This window comes from Musa acuminata, chromosome BXJ1-3 (genome assembly GCF_036884655.1).
Source record: "Musa acuminata AAA Group cultivar baxijiao chromosome BXJ1-3, Cavendish_Baxijiao_AAA, whole genome shotgun sequence".
NCBI lineage: Eukaryota > Viridiplantae > Streptophyta > Magnoliopsida > Zingiberales > Musaceae > Musa > Musa acuminata.
The window spans coordinates 5,782,340-5,806,124 of record NC_088329.1 but is presented as its reverse complement, the minus strand read 5'-3'; the positions used below and the strand labels follow the sequence as shown (position 1 = coordinate 5,806,124).

At 38.0% G+C, this 23,785-nt stretch overlaps 3 protein-coding genes across 3 annotated transcripts; 1 reads left to right on the top strand and 2 right to left on the bottom strand.

Annotated features, from left to right (window-relative positions):
• Positions 1–399: 399 nt before the first annotated feature.
• On the bottom strand, positions 400–3,733 carry LOC135618838 (probable protein phosphatase 2C 47). The gene is made up of 4 exons (XM_065120151.1): positions 3,344–3,733; positions 2,189–2,380; positions 1,860–2,095; positions 400–1,272 (listed from the first exon to the last, which is right to left on the bottom strand). The coding sequence occupies exons 1-4, from the start codon at positions 3,548–3,550 to the stop codon at positions 687–689; spliced, it is 1,221 nt and encodes a 406-aa protein (XP_064976223.1). The 5' UTR covers positions 3,551–3,733; the 3' UTR covers positions 400–686.
• Positions 3,734–13,231: 9,498 nt separating this feature from the next.
• Positions 13,232–15,746, top strand: LOC135618834 (polygalacturonase At1g48100-like). The gene is made up of 6 exons (XM_065120141.1): positions 13,232–14,210; positions 14,274–14,441; positions 14,518–14,562; positions 14,640–14,847; positions 14,923–15,004; positions 15,087–15,746. Exons 1-6 carry the CDS (start codon positions 13,620–13,622, stop codon positions 15,589–15,591), a joined length of 1,599 nt encoding a protein of 532 aa, XP_064976213.1. The 5' UTR covers positions 13,232–13,619; the 3' UTR covers positions 15,592–15,746.
• A 3,579-nt stretch (positions 15,747–19,325) lies between these two features.
• Positions 19,326–23,257, bottom strand: LOC135618828 (ABC transporter I family member 20-like). Its single transcript, XM_065120135.1, has 7 exons — positions 22,961–23,257; positions 22,704–22,837; positions 21,357–21,476; positions 21,070–21,165; positions 20,824–20,976; positions 20,666–20,743; positions 19,326–19,754 (listed from the first exon to the last, which is right to left on the bottom strand). The coding sequence occupies exons 1-7, from the start codon at positions 23,145–23,147 to the stop codon at positions 19,515–19,517; spliced, it is 1,008 nt and encodes a 335-aa protein (XP_064976207.1). The 5' UTR covers positions 23,148–23,257; the 3' UTR covers positions 19,326–19,514.
• Positions 23,258–23,785: the final 528 nt, after the last annotated feature.

Genomic DNA, 23,785 nt, shown 5'->3' with positions numbered 1-23,785 from the left:
TGTTTAGAATAGGATCTTCCACTCTGGTTTCCAGCAGTCTCTCGGTTCCTTGCGATTTGGTCTGTCTTTTTGTCAAACCATAATTAGCCATGCCGTTGATTGGATGGAAGACTACAATTCAAGCTGGCAACTACTAGAAACTCAATCGACAAAGGTCGTAAAGAAGTATCAGTAGACATACAAGGAAAGATCCACCGAGTCAATAATGGACTTGTAAAGATAATGACCTATATCAGCATACTCTTCTACTCCCACCAGCCACATTTGGGATTTAGTCTGGACCTTTTGTCAAACCAGAACAATTAGTTTCAGTTATCTTAGAGCCATCACATTGATTTGATGAAAGACTGCTTCCATTCAAGCTGGCAACTGTTGAAAAGTCAATCGACAAACAGAGAATAGCACAAGTATTCTGGTCTTAAAAAAAAGTATCTAAAACAGTAGACATACATGAAATGATACGCTGAGTCAATAATGACTTGTAAACAATGACCTATCCCACCATCCACAATATTATGTACATGCCCTCCCTCCATCACACGGGGGCAATGAAACAAGAGGAACTACAAAATTTGTTTAGCTGCTCTTTACCCTAAAGCAGTCAAAAAAGAGGAAGATACCTTATTACATATTTTCATCATAATCACTGAATGTATTTACAGGAATGAAGCACAGGATCTCCGGTGTCAGTTGCTACCCTCATTTGCCAGCCAGCTCCTGAGATTACAAAGAGCCTCCGTCGACAGGCTTTTGCAACACCTCAACCTGGATTGCTGCTGTTCGTCTCGAGGAGGGGTAGAAGAGGTGCAGTATTCATCGGAGAAGCAGATCACAATCACCGTGAGGTTGTCAAAGGTGTTGAGCCTCAGCGCTTCCATGACAAGTTCCCTCGCACACCGCTCAGGGTCATCGTGCCGCCTGAGGCCCTTTCGTACAATGCTCACGGCACGCTGGCTGGACATGACATCCCATATCCCGTCGCAACCAATTATGAGGAACTCGTCATCCTCGGTCAGGACCGCTTGCCTGAACTCAGGCTCTGCAATGAGGGGTGAGGGAGAACCTCGAGGCATTTTCACGTCCCAGTCCCCCAAGGCACGCGTGACAGAGAGGACGCCATTGAGGTAGCCATCTTCAACAAAGCCTCCTGATTGCTCGACCCTTTCGCGCTCAGCTGCATGGATGGGTCTATGATCCTGAGACATATCCACTGCTTCACCCTTCCTACATAAAACTGCCCGGCAGTCCCCTGCATTTGCTACCAGGAGAAGCCTGCAAAGAGCGTGACAGAAATATAAGTATAGAGTTCTACACTGCCATGGAAATTAAATTTAAGGAATTGGAAACTTGTGTTGAACTGAAACAACAAAACAAATCAAATCAACAATCAAAGAAACATAAAAGTTATAAAAAGGGCAAGGGCAATAACATCTCTTTGATAAGTGTAAAGAAAGATCATCATCAAGTGCAAACCTTTCTCAAATAGCAATAACAAAGTTGTACTAGCCCAAGATCTAAAACCAACTGGAAGAAGAAACCGGGATGGAAATAAAAAGGAAAACTGTATCAAACTTCTTCACCTTCAACTTGAAGACTTGGATCCTTTAGACTTGGATGATCTACATATCTAGGTATCATGCCTATCCACGGGTGTAGAATAATAACTTAACCCAAGAGGATATTATCTTATCTCATTTGAATTAACTACAACTCTATTTAGCGAACTTATCTAAACCTCTTTTCTCATCTTAATTAATAAGATCCTATGTAAACAAAGGGACTGCAACCCTATCTTACAAGATACAACTTAAAATTCTCCAAAGATAGACCTTAAAATTTAACAATAAGTTACTACATACTTTCCAAACACCAAAGCTGTGAGTGCAGTCGTCCCAGAAGAGCTGTTAATAGAGCAATCCTCAGCCAATGCAAGGTCAGCAAGAAGAAATGCTTCCCGAACTGAGTTCTCAACAGATACCATGAAATCGTTATCAGCTACTGATGCTTGGGGAAAGTTACCATCCTCAAACAAAAACCTAAGTGCATGCCTCTTGATGTAGGCTGCAGCATCTGGGCCTCCATGACCATCAAACACCTGCAGACAAGTACAAAAGCTTCCATCATTTCTCATTTACAGGGTCGAATAAACACAAAGCAGTTTCCACTTCAAAGAGAAATCAAACGATACCCCATAGAAAGCGCTAGGCGTTGGGCACGTGAGCACAGATCCCAAGTGTGCTGAAAGATCATCAATACGAATATGCTCATCTTCCATGTAATTTCGAGGTCCAATGTCAGCAAAGCTGCCAGAACGGATGCTAGGAACAAATTGAGGCGGTTCTACAGACACATCAGAAATGGCATCTGATGTTCTCAAGTCCTACACAAGTGTGAGAGAAAAAACAAGAAATGCCGGGAGTAAGTAACCAAACAAGGAAAGAAAACACCAAATACACCACAATATAAACAACAAAAACTGCTAGAAAAAAAATGGTCAAGATGGATGTATAATAGGCAGAATTCAAATCAATTATCCTAATGGAAAAAAACCTATAATTAATAACAATACAGTAAATGACATAAGTCACATAGATCTGGAAAGATCACACATACATACAGCCAGGGCTATTCAACAAATCTGAAATTCGGCATGATCATATCTAATTAACACACACACTTCATTGCTACAATCGGGATATGCACTTTTTTACAACACAGTTTCTCTTTAGCCAGTGCTAACAGAATTCAAGATTCTTCATTTGGCAAGAAAAATCTCTTAACAGAGAGGCCAGGTGGAAGGTGGAACTTCAACAACATGGCCTATTCAATCAATTTTATACCAATCTGTAGTTGCATAAAAAACATCTCTTCATCAAAGATTCATTTGCATCATGAAATTTCAAAGCAGAAACAAATGGACAGGAAATTGGATAGGACCGGAAACCAAGTACAAAAAATCAACTAGCACAAATGTTTCATCTGCACGTGAACCCAATAACAACTTCTTGAAAGAAAACAGAAGAAATCTACAATAAGAGCCAAATTACAATATCATGATCTTGGCCACATCCATATCCAACATCAATAAGGTTGATAGAAAATAAGAACACAAGTAACTAATTACAACGATCTAAATATACATAATAATTTTCTAAAACAGGACCAAAATTCTATGTTATAACCCCCTAAATCATCAAACCTTGAGAGCAAAAGCCAAGTAAAGCTAACTTGTAATAAGGGAAGTCCAAACAACCAAGAGCAATTCAGATCAGTCTAGATCTTTACATCAATATGATTCAATTAAGGCTCTCCAAGAAGATAAAAGAAACGGCGGAAATCTCACCAGCTCAGAAACGGCATCATTAACAGCCGCCGCGGTCTCCGATCCCCTCGCGTCCTGCCGAAACGCCGGCGACAAAGGGGCCGTCGCCACCACCGCCACAGCCGCAGCGGAGAAATCAACCATCTCCTCAATCTCCTTGGCGATGTATCGGCACTGCACGTCGAGCACGGGGATGCTCTTGTGGATAACCTCTGCGCCTGCCACCATTTCGACTCCAAGAAATCGCCCGCTTCTCCGGCACCAATCGAATTCCCACGGCAAAAGATCCGATCCTGATGAGATCTTAACAGCGCCAAGATCCGGCTTCTTCTTGCTTCTAGGGTTTACCTCCGGCTTCCTTCTCCGATTGGGTTTCCTCGGATCTTATCGGTATTTCGAAAATCTTTTCGCGTAATTAAGAGGACGCGTTGCCTTCCACGCTGCATTTATACGAGGTCCACGGGCAACCGGCGGCGACCGGTGGGTAAGTGAACGGTGACAGGCACGTGCGGGTTTATAGTCCGTCTCGAAGTCTGAAACGGGCATGTATCGACGGGCCGAACCGGTTGCTCGTGGGCGTATTCAATGACGAAAAAGTCCTCAGCCCCGACCCGGCACGCGGTGGAACGCGGGCCGCGTGACGGCCGTGGGATGAGCGTCGAGGGATCTTGTCGGGATTTGCTACAAGTATGAAGGCTAATTTGGGGATAAAATGTCGTCGGCGGATCAGCTCTGCATGCGTTGACGAAAAGGTCCTTGTGCTCATCATATATTTACTAATTTAACCATAACAGTGTTTAATGGCAAGGATTTGGGTTAGGATTAGATCGTCTTCGACGAAGGGAACTGTTAGCGCGGCCCGTAATAATTAGCATGACTGTCGGAAGCCTCCGTGAAGGAAACGCAGGCGCTGTTGCTATGGTGGGTTTACGGCGGCAAAACCGCGGTTCCCCAGGTTTCCCATGGAAAGAGCAGCGCCCGCTGTCATCCGCTGCAGTAGAGAAGTCGTAAGGTAGGGATGGCCAATTAACTCTCGTCCGCGTGAGCCAAGTCAAGCATCACTACGAGGGGACGGACGACGAATTGGTCAAACATGCAAACAGGATTCCTCCAATTCCGGCATGCATTCCATGCCGTCTTGCAGCTTACGTTATCCTAATCGATTCTAATGGTTTTAGTTTATGATCATGTCGAACAAGGTATTCCCAGCTACATTTTGTTATAATTAGAATGGTCGCCGACTCCTTCGCCATTAGAGGCATTGCATTATCGCTTCGCTGTAGCGATTGTATGTTTATTTTGCAGGTTGCAAACCCACTATGGAGATCGACAAACCCTATCATGAAACATGTCAACCTCTAAGATGTCATAAAATCAATCTAAGCATTAGAGAGATTTAATCGAGTGTACCATTCGATTCTAATCTTCTTACAGGTCAACCTCCATAATCATCTCTTTGATCATTTATGAATCACCAACTATCATCATTATCAAATATTATGATTTTTATTTCATTAAACATCATCCTAAGTTAATCATGATGCAAGTTTATTGATGTCAGTGCCCGTTAATTTAATATTGTACATTGTTTACAAGCTTACATGGTACTTGGAAGGGAAAAAGAACAGCACTACCTTCTTCTTCCATCAATCAAGTATCTACAAGCGCTCTTCTGAAAGGATTGTCATGTGGACGGACTATAATGAGAGGGATATGCATGAAGAGAACCAACCACATGATGGCGTGGATAAGCTTCGTTTGTGTTTCATTCGTTCCTCCATCTTTTATCTTTGGAAGTGTCTCATCAACCCGACATCTGTCACTAATGGGAAATGAGGCATCGCAATCTTCACATTTATGCCATGACTTATGATTGAGGTCATTAGAATAAGGAGCAGGTGGGAAGACCTTCGATTAAAACATGTCCAATGTTAACGAAGTAGGTGGTCAAGGTACGTGAGTGAGCTGATGGTTTGGCTGATCACATGTACAAATTCTATAATTATAATCATAGGAGTGAAATGAAGTTTGAGCATATTGGCAAACAAAGTTTAGACCATTTTCTCTCATTTCAATATTTATGATTAATGCTTAGAGGTTTTTTTAATACCCCAATTAAAAAAAAAAAAGTATATAACATTACAATCCTATAGATTTTCCTATATAAGAATCTGATAGAGTTAAGATCCATTTTAACCTTTGTGGTTTTAGTTATCGATCATCTAAGTCTTTATGAATTTCTGAATTAACAAACGTTAAAGTATGCTAACTTATAATAAATTATTATTATAATAAAAATATATAATTTAAGCTTAAAAAAAATGATCTATTTTAATCCTTATAGTTTTGATCATGTATTACTTTAGCCCTTATAGTTCTGTTCGTATCTAAAATAACCTCTATATATTCAACAACATAGTATATAAACCCCTTCTATCAAATCTAAGTTAACAAATGTTAAAGTTTGCTTATATGATATATTAATTTATAATAAATTATTAATATAATAACATATAAAATTTAAATAAAAAAATTGAGACCATCATCAATGACGAGAGGAGATGTTATCGTGGAAGTGACCACCAACAAAAATATCGAGCCGCTCTGCCTAGCCGAGTATCGTATACACGCAACATCTCTCGCGTTGACGACAAGCTCAAAAGCTTTCGGTCCTACCTCAGGTGGATGTGTGTTGATCAGTTCGACGTTAGGAATGCAATGGTCTCCTGGTCCCTCTTTCTTCGTCCAAGCATTTTCTTCCCCACTGCCTCCCACTTCGTCCACTCCTGCACCCCCACTCGTCGTGCCTATGACGTGATGATCTAGCTCTCCCTCACTACTACCTACAGTCTCTCATACCTTTGCCTCTCCGCCTTCGTCCATTGTAATGACCTAGGCCACTTTATCTTCATCGACAAAATAGATTTAAAAAAAATAATTAAATTATATATATCATTATATTAATAAATTATTATACATCATGAGCAAACTTTAACATATATCAAGGCTTGATGGGAAGAACTTATATGCCATATTCTAAAAAATATAAGGGTTATTTTAGATATAAACAAAACTATAAAGACTTAAGTGGTCCATGATCAAAATCATAGGGGCTAAAATATATCTTGTTTTAAAAATTAAATTATACATGTCATTATATTAATAATTTATTATGAGTTAGCATTATACTTTAACGTATGTTAACTCAGACTTAACGGGAGAGACTTATATGTTATGTTTTTTAAAATGTAGATGTTCTTTTAGACACAAGTAAATAATACATGCTTAAGTGGTTCATAATGAATACCACCAGCTAAAATGAACCTTAACTCGATAGGATATCAGAACCTAAGCAAAAATATATTTATCATATAATTTAATTAATAATCAATTAACCTATAGGATATTTAATAGATTTAATAACTCATTGAATATTTATAACATACTAATCCAAATTATATATATATATATATATATATTCAATATACAATAATATCAATAGATTAATTACATGATTCAATCATAATCGATCCACTATTAATTAAATTAAAAAGATAAAGATATCATATAAGCAAATACTATGACTCATATACTAATAAAAACTTATCATAAATAATTTTTAAAAAATAAATATTTTTTTTTATAAAGTTTACAAAACTTTCATATGTATGTATTTCAAATCGATGTCTTGCTAGTAATACTTTTAAATATAAAATATATTTAAATATATTTCATAATGAAAGCTGAAGCTACCGCCATATATCACAGTATAAATCATTGTAGCACAAAGATTATTATTAACTTTTCATAAATTAGTATAAATATAATTAATGATTCATAAGTATAATATGTGTAAGTCAAAAGAATAGTAATATAAATATTGATGATTTCAATCATATTATCGTAATAATATCAAGAATCATGTTTAATTACATAGAAGAAAATAATTTTTAAAATAAATATAAATATATAATCCTTATTGGTAAGGATTCAGATCATAACCAGACAACTGTTGTCATTGAAAGTAACTAAGAGTTTAAACAAATCTTTAGATTGCATGTGTTTACAAAGCTGAGGTAATGACTTTTTCATATAAATTCTAATAAAATAACTTAAAAATACTTATAGAACAATAAAGAAGAGTTCAAACGATTTATTTTTTTCGAATGATAAATATTTAAAGTTTTAATAATATTTTTAAATAATAAAATAATTTCGAAATTATGTAAATCATATGAGTTTACCAATATTGAATACATACATTAATACTTTTGAAAATAGATTAGTTGGTATATCCTTGATATAATATATTTTAATACTTTATTTCCTTATTTTTATAATATAAATATCTAATTATCTAAGAATAATATGATACATCAATCTATAATCCAAAACATGAATCTAAATAATAAAAATTATAAGAGAATTCAAAACCATATCTAATATACTTTTCTTGACATTATCTGAATCCATTTAATATCAAAACGAAATCTCCATAATTTTTCTTCTATTTTTTTCTCTCTTTCTTTTCTCTCACTCCTCTGTTTCTTTTTCTCCTGCTTGCACGAATCCCTTCTTTCTTTTTCTTTCCTTCCCTTCTTCCTTTCCCTCCTTCCCCGATATCCTCTCTTTTCTTCTCCCTTTCTCTTTCTTCTTTCTTTCTTCCTATTCTCTTCTCCCTTTTACTTCTTTTCTTCTTCTTCTCACAGCCGAGACCTCTTTTCTCTCTCTCCTTTCTCCCTTCTCTCCCAGCACAGATCCTTCCTCTCTTTCTCTTTCCTTCATCTTCTCCGTTCTTTTTTTATTCTTTCTCTTCTTCGTCTTCTTCTCTGTTCCCCCCCCTCAGGTCTTCCTTTCTCCCCCACACGCTACCACGTAAGCAGCCTCTGTTTTCCTTGTAAGAGAGGCAGCCTCAAAGAAATTATTTTTTGATCTTTTTTTTTGCCATGGTTGTACCTCGTGCAAGTAAGAATGACAAAGAGTAAGATCTCCATATACTAGCCAGCTAGAGAGAGAAGTCACGAACCATAGTAAATATGAATAGAGAAGAGACTACTAACATGGATCGGAGAGACATATACCTGATGCAGTATGCGAAGAGAAGGAAGTCTCGCTGCTACGTACTGTTTTGGCTTAAGATCTAAAGGATGCACTTACGTCACTGCCGGATATCCGGTACTGTGTTCGATGTGATCTTAATTTAAATAATTAAAATCAGATAAAATAAAATAAAAAATTAAAATTTAGATTAAATTAAATAGATGGGGATAAAAAGGTTTATTGAACTATGATGAATTTTTTATTATTTTAAAAAAATTATACTTTACTTTTAGCTAATATAAATATATATTTTTAGATGAATCCTAATAAGTATATATTGGAAGTAATCCTCGTTATTTTTACTATATTCTTTTTTTTCTCATTGAAATTTTGTAGAAAGCTAATAAGTTTGGTATCAGAGTCTAAATTGAAAAAAGATCAATAAGAGTATATCAATTAAAAAAAGAAAGGAAGACAAATAGATCCAAAAAAAATAAAAATAAAAGGATGACAAACATTAGAGGAAGTATTTCTAATCAACTTCTTTCGTATCTTTAAAGGTGAAAATTATCAATTTTGAGCTCATAAGAATTACGAAATTTAGTAAAAAATGATATTGTTGAGTATGATATATAAGATCATAATATTATTTTTTCCTCAAATGTTTCTTCTATTGTGAACCAAATGAAGTCTAATGATGAAAACTTTAAAGATCAAATAATAGTAGAAAATATTTTATAGAATTTATCTTCAAAATTTGATATGATTTCTATTATTATAGAAGAAGCTAAAGATTCAAATATATTATCCAATCAATAGATTCAAAAGTGGATAGATCAAAAAAACTTTCAAAATCATTGAACGATTTGGCGCTCGAGGCAAGGGACAAGGTCAATCAAATAAGAATTAACAGAACTCTCTAATGAAGGTAATAAAGAAACTCATTAATATTTTTACTATAAAAAATAGATATATTAAAAAGATTACCAGTACAAAAATAAAAATCTAAATATTTTTCTTTACTCTGATCGTAAAAAAATTAGTCATCTTGAAAAATATTATTAAATAAAAAATATTTATCATATAATAAAATAATAAAAATAATTAAAGAAAATATTTTCTTTATAGCATTTGACAAAGAATATTCTATATCTATTTGATTTTTAGATAGTGGATGTATTAATTATATAATAGAAGGCACAAATTTATTTCAAAAGCATAAGGATTCAATCAGATATATAGTATAGATGAAAAATGCTAGATTCAAGTGGAAGGGAAAGGAATGATTACTTTGAATAATAAATTTGATAAAAAAAATATTGAAGTGATGTTTATTTTTTATTTAAAATAAAATCTCATTAGCATAGGAAGAAATAGATATTATATTATTTTTTTTAATAAAAATATTTAATTAATGATTAATTTTTTTTTAAAAAAAATAGTAACTGTGAGGATAATAAAAATAAATATTTTCTCATTATTTGTTTCATCTAATCAAATAGTTAATTCTGCGTCATGAGCTGTCTCTCTGATCCGTTTGAGCCACGGTTGCACGGTCGTGTTGTACTTCCGCGTGTCGATGTCGCTAAGAAATGATTGGATGCGCTCGAACTTAGTTTTGATGCGGCCCATCAACCCTTCGACTCGTGTGAGCAGTGACGTGGACAGACCGCGCCCGAAGAGGAAGCTTGCACCTTTGACAGCCTCCCCACCTAACGCAGAGCTGATCTTTCCGGCAATCAAGAATAGGAAGGTCTCCATGTTTGATCCTGAGCTGCTTAATTAGTTTCTTGTCATCTTTGGCTATCTTCTGCTATTCCTTGATTCAGACTTCATTATGTGGAACAGCTTCATTATTTGTATAGAACAGAGGGTCAAAATCATAGTTTGGAGTAGTTTATTTGCTAATCACTTACTGTAAGATTGAGAAGCCTGCAGAGGAATTGATCATTAGCTCATAAAGTATTCCAAGTAATAGCTTAATTATATGAACTTAAGGTCCAAATTCCATCAGGCCAAAGTCAACTTTAGAAAGTCCTAAGATTAAGATTCCGAAAGAGGAGAAAAAAGACGATGGTTTAATTCAATCGAAGCAGTGTTTTGCTTCATCTCGTGGCTACTCTCACCAATGGCGAAGTAAAATTCCAGAAAACATGGAAAGATAATCATACCTTACTGTATTGAGTTAAAAGAAAGAAGAACGAAGGCGTACGGCTCTGTCAGTTTATCTATCACGAACAAATTACTGTATTGAGTTAGAAGATCGTGACTGGATTCCAGAAAAGTTTACCTGTCGTCAGCCAACCGGTTAAAAGTCCAAGTCGAATGCATGAAGGAGAACACCCTGAGTACAGATTGCTGCCAACCAGAGAAGAAACCTTCTTGCCAACTGACCTAGAAAAGCTGTTGCCTAGTCCAACAACGGCTTATGGTCCAGAGAGAGAAGGCACAGATAGTGGAGAAGAAGAAGAGGTTGCTCATCCGGAGTGTTGAGGAGACTTGAAACAGGAGATGCTTGTGACTCAAACGTAAGAACATTAATCTGTGCTGAGAGGCAACCAACCTTGTTTTCTTTTGAATGAAGGGGAGGATGGACTTATATAACAGTCCTCTCTACATGGCACTGTTGTTTATATCCATCTATATAATCTAATTCAATAACTTCTATGCACAAATATAATGAGTCTTTAGAAGATAACATAGAGTACATATCGTAATAATACACAAATCAAATCGAATTTCTCAATAGAGATTAATTTATGATGATGTTGGAGCATAAGAGATGTAATTGTATGTATTATTAAAATCTTTACTATCTAAGCTGGTATATTTATCCTTACATATTTTGATATTATATGTACCAAATGTTTAGTATACATATGAAAAGAAATTTCCCATGCTTTTATATCCTCTCATTTTAGAAACAATATGGAATTGATTAACTCTGTGAATGCTGTAGAAACTGCACAGATTTAGGAGGAGATTGGCCACATTATTAACAGTAGAATAGACTGAAGTGGTTCTACCAACCTAGGAAAGAGAGAACCATCCAGTGATGGGCCACACTATAGCTCATATTGGTTCACCACTGAAGACATCTCTTTCTGTAGCGGAGCTCATGAGTGAGAGAGAGAGAGAGAGAGAGAGAGAGAGAGAGAGAGATAGAGAGATGTAACAGATGCGTTGACTAAAGAATTGGATACAGTTGTTTTCTCCTTACTCTTCATTGTCATTGGAGGGACGACATCTTCTTCCGTGAGTGAGGGCACTAAGCATTTTGATTTCTTATTTGTATTCGATGACATTTGTTTAGGTCAAATGATATATGATAGAAGCTAATGCTACGATCATAAGAACTTGTGACACGTAAATCTTAATGCCACTTTGAATTAGTGGCTGCACATCACCTTTCAACGAAAATTAATTTGGGGACATTTGATTACTTGCAATTGAAATAGTCCACGAGTGATGATTACATGCATAGATGTTACTTCCAATTGAAATTAAGATAGAGCACACAACGATTGGCGTTTGAAGAGAAAAGAGATGAGTCGTTCTACCTCAAACTTGAGGAGACATCCAAGAATAGAAGTGTAGTTAACCCACTGATTGAACTGCTAATCCTACTTGAATATGATTGCAACATACTGTATTATGTTCTAATTAATCGTTTTAATTTGAGATTATACACTGAAAAGTTCACATCTGTTATTTATTGACTGTATTAACACACCAATAGCAAGCAATCATCTCATAGCAGATGAGTTTTGTGACTCACAGCACACTGTTCACCAAGCAAATTAAAATAGAATCACTGATGTCACTCTTGACTCAAATATTTTCTATTCAGAAGTGAAAGACTTAAGTTCATCGACCAATAAAAAACATTATCCTAGAATGTTTGATATATGTATATAAATAATATATTTAGCAAGGTCAATGTTGTCCATAGATGTCACTTGAACTATCTGCATTCCTTATAAGCTATCCAAAAATTTCAAGTTTGGCATTTTAGGAGCTTGATGTAGTAGAATTGTGATGGAATATATATATACGTATATATATTTTTCTGATTTTTAGATTTGAAAAAAAAATAATTATCATCATTAAACAGCCTGTTTAAAGGTGCCTTAAACCAAGTTATTTAATCTGTATTAAGTTAATTAATCTGTATTCCCCTTATTATTTACCATGCATAAAATCATTTGAACCTTTAGATATGAAGATACAATTTATATTACATGTTTCAGTGACACAAGTGACATGAAGTCATGTTTGAAGAAGCACTTGAGAGCACTTAGATATGACTTTGTATCCATTGGACAGGCCTTAATCCCATTAGCAAGCAGAAGATTCAGGAACAGATACAGTGCTGCTCTACAGAAACAAGTTTACTGAGATGGAATCCCACTGGCAGCCGTCCCACTTATCTCTAGCCAACCCTATCCAATCCCCAACTCCAATACCTCACCAATTACAGCCTTGCCTTCTGGCTTTTCCAACTTCAGCAAGCATTTTTAATACCTCTAAACACTGTCATCAAGCAACGTATCAAAGATAAACTCCTCTTGCGGAGTTACAGACCCCAGAAATGAAAGCACAGAGATAGAAAAAGAGAGAGAGAGAGAGAGAACAAATTGGATAAAGCTTCTGTATCAATGGCCACATGCAATGCAACAGTTGCAAAGTCATTGAGAGAGTCCAGTCTAATACACTTAATGCACCTGAATCAAGTGATCACAACCAAGTCTATCATCTTCCTCCTCCTCCATTTGGTCCCCAAGAATCACCATGCTCTCACCACCTTTACCTTTCCTCCTCTCCCTCCCCCCTTGTATGATATGCAGACTCCACATTCTCAAAAAGCCATGCACGCATGGAACTGGTCGGTCGCCACCGATAGAATAATGCATCGTGCAGCAGCAGGAGAGCCACAAAGGAAGACCCAGCCACCACCTCCCCCTCCTCACCCTATAAAAATGGCTTAGTCAATCATCCAAATCTTCCATCCCTCCCTTGTGACGTACCTCATCTCCCACTGCCCTCTGCTGAGCCTCAGTTCCGCAACCCTTGCTCGCATGCATTCTCCTCCACTTGCCGCATGCAGTTTCTAAGACAACGACAACCGCCCTCCGCCGTAAAATCCATGAGGTCATTGTGAATCGGAGAGCGAGAGCCAGGCTTTGTGTATTATAAATAGCTGCCATATCTTGGCTTTGTTCCAGCACATTTGGCAGTGTTCATAGGCCAAGCACAAATGGAAGTGAGCAAGATGCTCCTATTGCTTGTCCTCGTTTGCTCTGGCTTCGGTTGTACTTCTGTTCGTGGAAGATTCCATTACGGCATTGCTCGGCCTCCAATGGCAGAACCTCCATCTCAAGCTGTAGTTCCTGCAAATTCCATTAGTCTTCCTCCTGCTCTTGCTCCTCAGCCTGTCCACCCAAGCTATAGTGGGAACTCTGCGAACTCCACTAGTACAGGTTATAGTGGGAATTCGACAAACACCACTAGTGCATACCCTCCTTCTGAGCCTATTGGTGCAGGCTATAGTGGGAATTCTACGAACTCGAATACTACGAGCACTCCCGTTTCCTCTCCACCTCCCCTTCCTGCGCCTGTCGACGCAGGGACGGCGACCCGCAATTCCTCGAACGCCACTGCGGTGCTCGACGTGCGAGCCTTCGGAGCAGTAGGCGATGGAGTCGCCGATGACACCGAAGCATTCAAGACCGCGTGGGATATTGCCTGCCAAGACGGGCCCGGAACCATCCTTGTCCCGCAGGGCTACGCTTTCAAGATCCTGTCGACCATCTTCGCAGGTCCTTGCCACAGTGAGCTCACGTTTCAGGTACGCCCTCATCTTCCCTCTCGTCGTGTCCAGAGCGGATGCTGATGCTAATTCTATGTCAAGGTTGATGGAACAATCATTGCCCCCGACGGCCCAGACGAGTGGCCTCGGAACAACAACCGGCGGCAGTGGCTCGTGTTCTACAGAGCCAACGGGTTGAAGCTGCAAGGAAGAGGAGTCATCGATGGGAGAGGAGAGAAGTGGTGGAACCTCCCCTGCAAACCTCACAAGGTATCCACGAACAAACTTGTCAGCCACAAGAAGTAGGATCATGACAAGATCTAACATTACTCTTCTGACATCGCAGGGGCCAAATGGCACGACATTGTCGGGGCCATGCGACAGCCCTGTGGTAAGCTCAACCGAATTACCTGTCATCATCAGCCGGAAGGTTTCACGACAACTAAGCTTTCTTCTCGTTCCTTACAGGCTTTGAGGTTCTTCATGAGCTCAAACCTCATAGTACACGGGATCAGAGTCCAGAACAGTCCCCAGTTCCACTTCCGGTTCGACAACTGCCGGAACGTCACCGTCGACGCAATCTCGATCAGCTCACCCGCGCTTAGCCCCAACACTGATGGCATCCACGTCGAGAACACCGAGATGGTTGGAATCTACAACTCAGTCATCTCCAGCGGTAACTCATCACTGTTTCCTCCATCGTCTCAGATTTGCTTCCGTTTCGGTATCCTAAGACTCATGATCTCAACAGGAGATGATTGCATATCCATCGGAGCTGGTAGCATCAACATAGACATAAGAAACGTGACCTGTGGGCCAAGCCATGGAATCAGGTATCGCCAGAAACACTTCTTCTTTTCCTTCCTAGATCTTCTTTGCGAGCATGAATCCAACTCAATCAGATTCCTGGTTCAGCATTGGGAGCCTGGGCACGAAGAACACTCGAGCTTGCGTGACGAACATAACAGTAAAGAATTCAGTGATTAAGCATTCGGATAACGGGGTCAGGATCAAGACATGGCAAGGTGGGTCAGGATCAGTATCATCTGTCTCCTTCGACAACATCCGCATGGACGCCGTGAGGAACCCCATCATCATCGACCAGTACTACTGCCTCTCCAAGTCGTGCAAGAACCAGACGTCGGCAGTCTACGTATCGGACGTATCATACACCGGCATCAAGGGCACATACGACGTCAGGAGTCCGCCCATCCATTTCGGGTGCAGTGATTCCGTCCCCTGCACCAACATCACCCTGTCGGAGGTGGTGCTTCTTCCAGCTCAAGCATACTTCATCTCCAATCCATTCTGTTGGAACGTTTACGGCGTGATGGCGACGCAGACGATCCCTCCTGTATCGTGCTTGCTGGAGGGTTTTCCTTCCTCGATCACGGACATTGGTTCAGATAGGTGCTACTGATGTAGTTACATTACAGTGTTGCATAGCAAGCACAAGGTGGTGTAGAAATGTACACCAAAGTAAAAGGACTTCATCTTATACTCAATGTAATAGTTGTCTGAGATGAGCATCTGTAATATACTGATGTTCGAAGCAAGAGCTCTGTTTTACAGCAATCAACACATATCTCTGCATATGTTCATCCAAACTGCTAATGGATTCTCTCTTTCATTTAAAGGAAAATTTCTTGCTGAGAGATTACTCTTCATGAGATTAAAAACCAGATTTTGGACTTGACAAGGGAAATCTTCTCCCCCATTGGTGGCTCGACACAAGCAATACAGTGAGAGGGCAAGACTTGACTATAATGTGGACATCAATCTAAAATATTCCTCTCTATCGTTCCATTATAAAATGCTAACCAAAGACGATAATTGTTTACTAACTTAAGCGTCTGAGAGATCAGATTGAAATACTCATCCGATCTCAATCTTCGTATACGTACCTATGTTTACCTAAATCCGGAGGTACGTTCGACCCTTCTTATCAATCATCTTAATCCTTTTGTGCACATGGCTCGAGACCGAGTCGGGTTAATTCAGACGTATTCGACGTCATCACAATCAGGACTAAAATTTATTTTTCAGTACCAAGAACATGCAGTCTAATTACATACTATAAATTAACCTATGCACTTGCTGACATAAACCTTAAAAGCTAAAAGCTAGTGTGCTACAATTTGTCCCAGATTGGCTTCTCATCGCACCAATCAAGTGGGGTAATTGTTGGGTTTTGAGAGCACATGCGAAGGCTCTCCACCTTGTTCTTCAGCAAACAAAAAGAGGCGGCTTCGGTGTGCTTGTTGAGTGCGTGGGAAATGCTAGACACCATGCATTGCACCATGAGAAGTCCATGAACGAACAGATCAATCATGAATGTGTAATTGAATGGGAATCAAATAAAGGAGGGCAGCCATTAAAGAACAGCTTCTTAATTCGCAAGAGTGGTGAGCGTGAGGCACGGAGGCCAAAGTTGATGTGCTTTTGACGAACCGAAAGCGATCTCGGAATGACATGCGGGAATAATCGTTATTGCTCTCTCTCTCTCTCTCTCTCTCTCTCTCTCTTTCTCTCTCTCTCTCTCACACACACACACACACACACACACAAACACATTCACATGCGCAATGGCGAGCAGCAATGATGGCATCGGTAGGCTTGTGTGCCGGTGCATGCTCTAGATTCCAAAAGCCGCCACCACTACCGGCAGCCGCCCATCGACTTGTCTTCCCTAAACGCCAAACTCTCTTTGTCCAGTAGGTCTCCTTGAAAAGCTATGGAGGCAATTGTGGCAACATAGAGAGAGTGGAGGTAGGAGAAGTAGGATGTGGGTGTGCATGGTCGAGGTTGGCTTCATCTCCCTTGCCCCTCATCTTGGGCACCTCAAGATACTCCGAGCATATCTTGGATAAGAAGATGTCAAGAGAGAGAGTGTGTGTTTGTGTTTGTGTTTGTGGAGGATTCATGTGGGCTTCCCATTCCTTTCCCATGCCAACCACTGCTCTTCCCTGTCCCTCGTGTTCTTTGGGATTTTGGAGGAAGATTCCATCGACCAAATGGTACTGTAGTGGGACAGTAACTTCCGCGTTATTGCCGTGCTTGAGATCCCAACTTCCAACTTCCACAGATAAGAACATTATTTCCTTTACTCAGTGTCCATTAGCAGCACGCATCTTTTGTGTGGTTCAAATCAGCAGCAAACACTTCGCAAGCATCGTCAACATCAAGTTGCCTCAAGTTACAGCACTCTCTCTCTCTCTCTCTCTCTCTCTCTCTCTCTCTCTAACTATCTGTCTCTGTCTCTTCATTGCAGCTAGCTTACTACAGTGCAGGCAAATTTCCTAGACTTCTCTTAAGTCTGTTTTCGAGTTTTATGACTTGCAATCGGTTTGTCTATTGCAGGTCACAAGCCAATGATTTCTGATAAGATAAGAGGAATAGTGGGACTCGGTGGAGGATGCATGAAAAGTAAGTTTTGATGATGATAAATCCTCGCATAAAGAACATCATAAGAATTAGGACATGATAATAGTATTTGAAGGTTCATATGCCCTCTTATTTGATAAGATCTTTCAATCTCTTCCTAATAAAAGAGATTATCTATACCTAAATCTTGTGAAGTCTATCTTCGTATTCTTTCCTCAAATCTTTGAAATATTTGTTTGGCACGCCCCATCATCAACTTGCCTTCTTCTATTGCGTCGACTATATCCAGCTACGGTGAGACAAGGAAGTTAAAGTTGGAAAGCCCTTTGAACAAAGCTCTGTACCAATTTGATACGGAAATGGGAAAAAGATAAGAATAAGACTTTGGTGAAGATAAAAAATACATAATGAATCTCCATAAATAAATATGAAGATTAGATTCATTGTATATATATATATATATATATATATATATATATGTATTTGTAAGATTCTTATGTGATGTTTCATGATGACTCTATTTAATGATGTATTTCCCAATTGAAAAGATAATTAAATTAAATTTACTTCACAAAAGAACCACAAATTGAAAGAAGAATCATTCAAGAGTTGGCATCCATTCAGCCACCATCTCTTGAAGGGTTCTCTCTTGGTGAACCTTCAGAATCGAAGCATGCGCCGTAAAGCCACCATAGATAACGATCCGAGGTGGTCCTCCTCCTCACGGCATGTTGAAGGCGGAGACGGGCATTGGTTTCTTCGTGTTAGTAACCATTGACGGACGAGAGCACATCTTTCAAAGTAGGACAGAACAGAAACTATTGTTGCTATTTGAATCAGAAACGATAAAAAATCAAACTGAATTAAAATGGACGTTTGACCAAAATAGACGATCTCGATTCGGATTCGGATCGGAAAGAAAATAAATAAATAATATTACAAATTTAAAATAAACATTAATAAAAAAATTTAAAAAAGACAGTTCGATTCAAAACCGGAATGGAAAAACCACCTAAAACTGAAAACTGATTCAATTTCGATTCTAAATTTCTAAAATTTAAAATTTTACTGAAGAACCGAAGCCGTCGTTTCCGAAACCAAGGTTAGGTCTGGCTTTACATCACCAAATAAATAGTAATCATGGCTTCAACATACTTATGTAATTCCCTCTTGTCCAAAGAGAGGTAACCGTATGTATTTGAGACTAAAAAGTACTATTAATCTGAAGTCTTAAATCACATATAGAGCTTTTGGAAAGTTGATACCATGACCTGAGTATTCCACTTTGAAGGGGAACATGTCTGAGACCGTGACTGGTGAGTGCACAAACACAAAGGTGACTACAGATTCACAGCTGCTTACAAAGATGAGAAGAATGTTGGGTGCATAAAGCTGCACAAAGATAATGGCATGCCATACCTTCTCATAAAGAGAGAGAAAGAGATTTGAGTCAAAAATTTAAATAAAAAATATAAATTAGAACTTTTTCTGATAAATTTTTTAGGATGCCAACATAATTCTCTTGACAAAATATGGTAAACAAAGGAGAATGATGATGATGATGATGATGATGATGCAGTTATAACAATTGCCAGAAGCACAATTGCATTGTTTACAGCAGGCGGCAATTTGCTGTTACTTTGTTCCCCTACCTTTGTTGACTGACCAGACCTAAATCTACATGGACATGTTGCAATAAGCAGAGCATTAGATCAATATTCACATGTCTCAATACTAGATCATGTAGTCTCCACCATTATGAAGAAATGATGATGCAAACCATACCTTACATATTGTGAATTTAATCCAACAAACAATTACTGCTCTGCATTTTTTCTATATATTTCAAGTACAACAATAATTATCTTTGGAATATGAGCACCTATAACCAAACATTTTCTTTAGTTCTCGTAAACACAACAGACGAGATTCACCAAACTCAAGAACATGCAGAAGTTGTTATTGCCTAAGGACTCTATTTGAACTCAGAAAAAAATTCTCCTGACCTGCTACAGTTGAATGAAGTCTCCCAGCTGCCCAACCATTGTTCATTACTTGAACTGCACTCCGGGCTGGATCACCTGTCACCCGTGTCCCCTCCAGTTGCTTTTCATGTTCTGGGAGGCCAATTGCCTTTCTCTCCTGTCGCCTCCTCCTGTCTTCATCCCTCTCCTTCCTTAGCCAACTCTCCACTGTTCTCTAAATGATATAATTTCAAAGAAAAGGCTGATTAGATAAGCCTACCAATGTAACCAATTATACATAATAGTGACCATAACCACACTAATTTAAGAATCATCAACCTATTTTTATTAAATACTATTATATACTACCTAATCAAGCTTAGCAGAGGATTTCATTTTGTCAATTATTCCATATAATTCACATAAGATACCAATATATCAAATCTAAACTAGAATAACTGAAGAATCATGAAGTAATTGTTACTAGATATAATAATCTAGTCTGATGATTGATACCCATGAAATACCAATATTATTTCTTGTGCCACTATCTAAAAGTTTAGTGGAGCTTAAATTGAAATAACCTCATAATAAAAAGTAAAGCAAGCACCGTCCACATGTTTGTGCACATCCATGCATTTATGTATGCATATATCACCAACTAATGCATTTGTTTCAATTCACTGTATCCATCACAATGTGGACATTGAGAAGGTAAGTTATAACCTGATCTGGAGAACAGGAGAATTAACATCATCGCAAATAGCCAAGCAACTACAAACTAATATAGGTCTACATCAGTTTATAGCTTCTTCAAAAATGGACATGCAAACAATATAATGAAAACATCTAGGCCATCAAAGTTCAGGAATACTATGGTATTACAATGCACTGATCCCATCTTCATGCTTCCCTTCTAAATTTATAATAGGTCCACCATCTGTGTATTTGTCGAATGACAATCTATCTGTTCTGCCTTCACATATTCTCTAGTAACAAAATAAAGTACACTGAGCTAATAAAAATAGAGAACACAGATTATCATGCACAATATATACAATCAAAACATGACAACTGAATTCCCCATTTGTTTTCTTTAGGTCACGACTCACTTCACATCAATTTCTACGCAAAGAATTCACTTACCATTAAAGATAAGTTACTCATCTCCTTAACTTTCTCCAAAGGTACTGCTAACTGCAATTTCCCATGAGCAACATATACCTGTTATCAGCAGTATATCGACGTTAAGGAAAATAATCCCACAGAACTTCAGAAAACAAGATCTTATGTGGTGAACTTACAACATGTGTTGGCCAGTCTTCAAGACCATCAAAAATATGAGTTGCGTAGATAATTGTGGCACCTCGTTCTTCACACTCCTTACTTAGATATCTTAAAAGGTTAGCTCTTGCAAGGACATCTAAGTCCACTGTTATTTCGTCAAGAAGAAGAACCTAAAAAAGCAATATTATGAATTATGGCTTTTAAAAACTATTTGTCCTTTAACTAATATGATTACAGGTTTACTATGCACAAAGGTGACAGACCTTAAATGGCTTAAGCAGTCCCATGCATATTTGAATTCGTCTTCTTTGACCATCAGATGCTTTGTGCATTCTCCATGATAAATCAATGTCTAAAACCTGCATAACCATGGTCGAGCAGCCCATTTCAAGCAATTTTAACTGAGACACATTGTTAACTCCGCTCTTCTTTGTTTCTCATGCATCCTTCTTTCACGAAAAATTAGGCAGAGTAACAACATTAATAACGAATAGTAAGTTGAAAGGCAATTATGTATGCTACAAACCACATGAGATTATATACTACATACATTAATCAGTTCGTCTCTCCTTTGAGGATCAACGCCAGAAACACCATATATCATCTTCTCAGCAGAAATGTCCATTTGTATCGAGACCTCAAAACCAGCAAAAGCAACATCTCGCCGCCACTGCATCAACATGTATAAAGATAGCGTTAACGTAATCTACTAGTCAAATAAGAACATAAACATATGTGTTATGCAATGTGCACAATGATTTATACAATTTAAAGAGCTAGTCATGCAATCCAAACTTATCATGTGAAAGTTGGCCAACGTATACTTCATTGTGATGATGGTATAAATACTGTAACTCTTCAGAAAATAATTTGTTATAACGGAGGTAAAGATATTTACATATCTCCTGATAGAACTATTCTATTGTTTAAATTAGTCCAAAATAGAGTAACAAATTCCTCTTAAGGATCATATACAAGATCTAAGATTTATGAGGAAGTCACATTTCATTTTATGAGGATGCGTCAGTACCTTTCATCACGGAGATGTGTTGACATGCTTCGGGCATATACTAGCAGGCACATGAATCCTTGAATGTGGCACAAGTAAAACACTCAAATGCAGAGCCCTAAACATATCTAAGGTGCTAGTTATGATTGTCATTTTACATAAGCTATGATAACAAATGCTTTGATGTTCATAAATAGTGAGAAGTCAAGAGTGTGTACGTGTAAAGATCGAAGGAAAAAAGAGAAGGTATAAGGTGCATATACATGTGATTGACCTCATGCCCTCACACATCTAAAGTGTCAACTTAATCATAAAACAATCCTTTTTGATGGTTGGTTGAAGAAATGTGATAGCCTTCTTATATAAAATTCAAACTTCTTTAGGTATGTTATCCAAGTACTCAAACAGTTCATTGCTTGATACAAATGCACAAAGTAAATTGCAAAGGGAGTCAAAATAGCGACTTTGAATGAAGAAAAAAAATGTAATAAAAAACTCTGCTCTGCACTATATGCCATGATAATGAGTTAACATAATCTTTCTCAATAAATTGCCATAATATTCAGCACATCACTATCCTTAAAAAAAGAAAGTTACAAGTTACGTTGAAAATGGAGCAATTAGGACAAATTTTGTTCAAAATATTCTCTTTTAATATTGTATCTATTAAAAAATATTTTTATTATTTTTTCTCATACATACATAATCATGTGCAATTTGCTTGTACTTGAAGGATGCTCATGCAAAACGAGAGAAGTAACAACAATCATCTAAAAGTCCTTTCTTCTCTCAATAGAAGATCACAAGCAGAGAAGCTCCTACATTATTTGTCTAATATCACATAATTAAAGACTATAAGGATCATTTCTTGACCATCCTATCCCTTACCTCTCCACCCAAGTAAGAAAGATCACCAGAAGAGGTTAGAGCGGTGTCATGGAAGGCCGACCTACCCAGGATCCGGACCATCTCCGGGTCCACCATGTGCTTCCCTCCTAGTATCTTCAGTATCGTGGTCTTCCCTAACAGATCCAAAAACAAACCAAGAAAAAAATCAAGAATTTCCACCTCAGAAACATGTCGAAGATCTCAACTTCTTGAACGCAAGCGACGCAAATCGGTGGAGAGAATAAGTGAGGACCAACCGGCACCATTGGTTCCGACCAGGAGGCATCGATCGCCGGCGCGGAGGGAGAGGGAGAAACCGTCGATGAGGGGGGCAGACCCCGGAGGAGGGTGCCCGTCGATCCCGGGGTACGTGAAACGGAGGTTCTTGACTTCCACAACTGGGCCAACGTCGGCGGCGGAGGTGGCGGTGCCCTCGTTCCCCATCGTTACTCTCTTCCCGCTTTCCTCAAGGAAGGGCTAAAACGGCGATCGAGTCGGGGCCTGTCATCAGCTTGCGCAGTCCACTGTTCGTGCGGGGTAATGAGACCAGCAACGTGGAGCTCTGTCGATCGCCAAAGCCGACCTTCTTATGCTCCTTTTATTGGTGAAAGGAGGAGCCACGTAATCTGTTGTAGGTTTAAAGTTGAAGCAGTGGAGCAGACTTTAATGTCACACCCACCCACTCTTCGAAGATTGTTGTCGGGTGAATCCGATAACTCGATAACCCGGTAACTCGATACACAAATATTGATATCCTTTATATAATACCCCGCTTAGTAATATCCATGTCTCGGGTTAACATTAACTGATTTATTAAATATATAACTAATTTGATTTTACTAAAATAGTTAAATTTATTTTTTCAAAGATATATGAGTTATATATTCAACAATATACATTTAGTTAAAGATGATTTACTATTTGCTAAGTAAAAAATTAACTATAAGGGCATATATACAAGTTATTTGATTTTACAGTAATATATATAAAACCTAAATTTAGAGTGATTATATATAAACATAAATATGTATATATATATATATATATATATATATATATATATATATATATATATATATATA

Excerpts from the sequence above, each read along its gene's own strand:
- LOC135618834 (XM_065120141.1), top strand. The coding sequence starts at position 13,620 with ATGGAAGTGAGCAAGATGCTCCTATTGCTTGTCCTCGTTTGCTCTGGC. Across the intron at positions 14,211-14,273 it reads ACAGTGAGCTCACGTTTCAG|GTTGATGGAACAATCATTGC; the intron begins GTACGCCCTCAT and ends TTCTATGTCAAG. Across the intron at positions 15,005-15,086 it reads GGGCCAAGCCATGGAATCAG|CATTGGGAGCCTGGGCACGA; the intron begins GTATCGCCAGAA and ends TTCCTGGTTCAG.
- LOC135618838 (XM_065120151.1), bottom strand. The coding sequence starts at position 3,550 with ATGGTGGCAGGCGCAGAGGTTATCCACAAGAGCATCCCCGTGCTCGAC. Across the intron at positions 2,096-2,188 it reads CGCCTAGCGCTTTCTATGGG|GTGTTTGATGGTCATGGAGG; the intron begins GTATCGTTTGAT and ends ACTTGTCTGCAG. Across the intron at positions 1,273-1,859 it reads ACAGCTTTGGTGTTTGGAAA|GCTTCTCCTGGTAGCAAATG; the intron begins GTATGTAGTAAC and ends CGCTCTTTGCAG.
- LOC135618828 (XM_065120135.1), bottom strand. The coding sequence starts at position 23,147 with ATGGGGAACGAGGGCACCGCCACCTCCGCCGCCGACGTTGGCCCAGTT. Across the intron at positions 21,477-22,703 it reads TTTCTTACTTGGGTGGAGAG|TGGCGGCGAGATGTTGCTTT; the intron begins GTAAGGGATAGG and ends ATGTTGATGCAG. Across the intron at positions 20,744-20,823 it reads AAGACTGGCCAACACATGTT|GTATATGTTGCTCATGGGAA; the intron begins GTAAGTTCACCA and ends TGCTGATAACAG.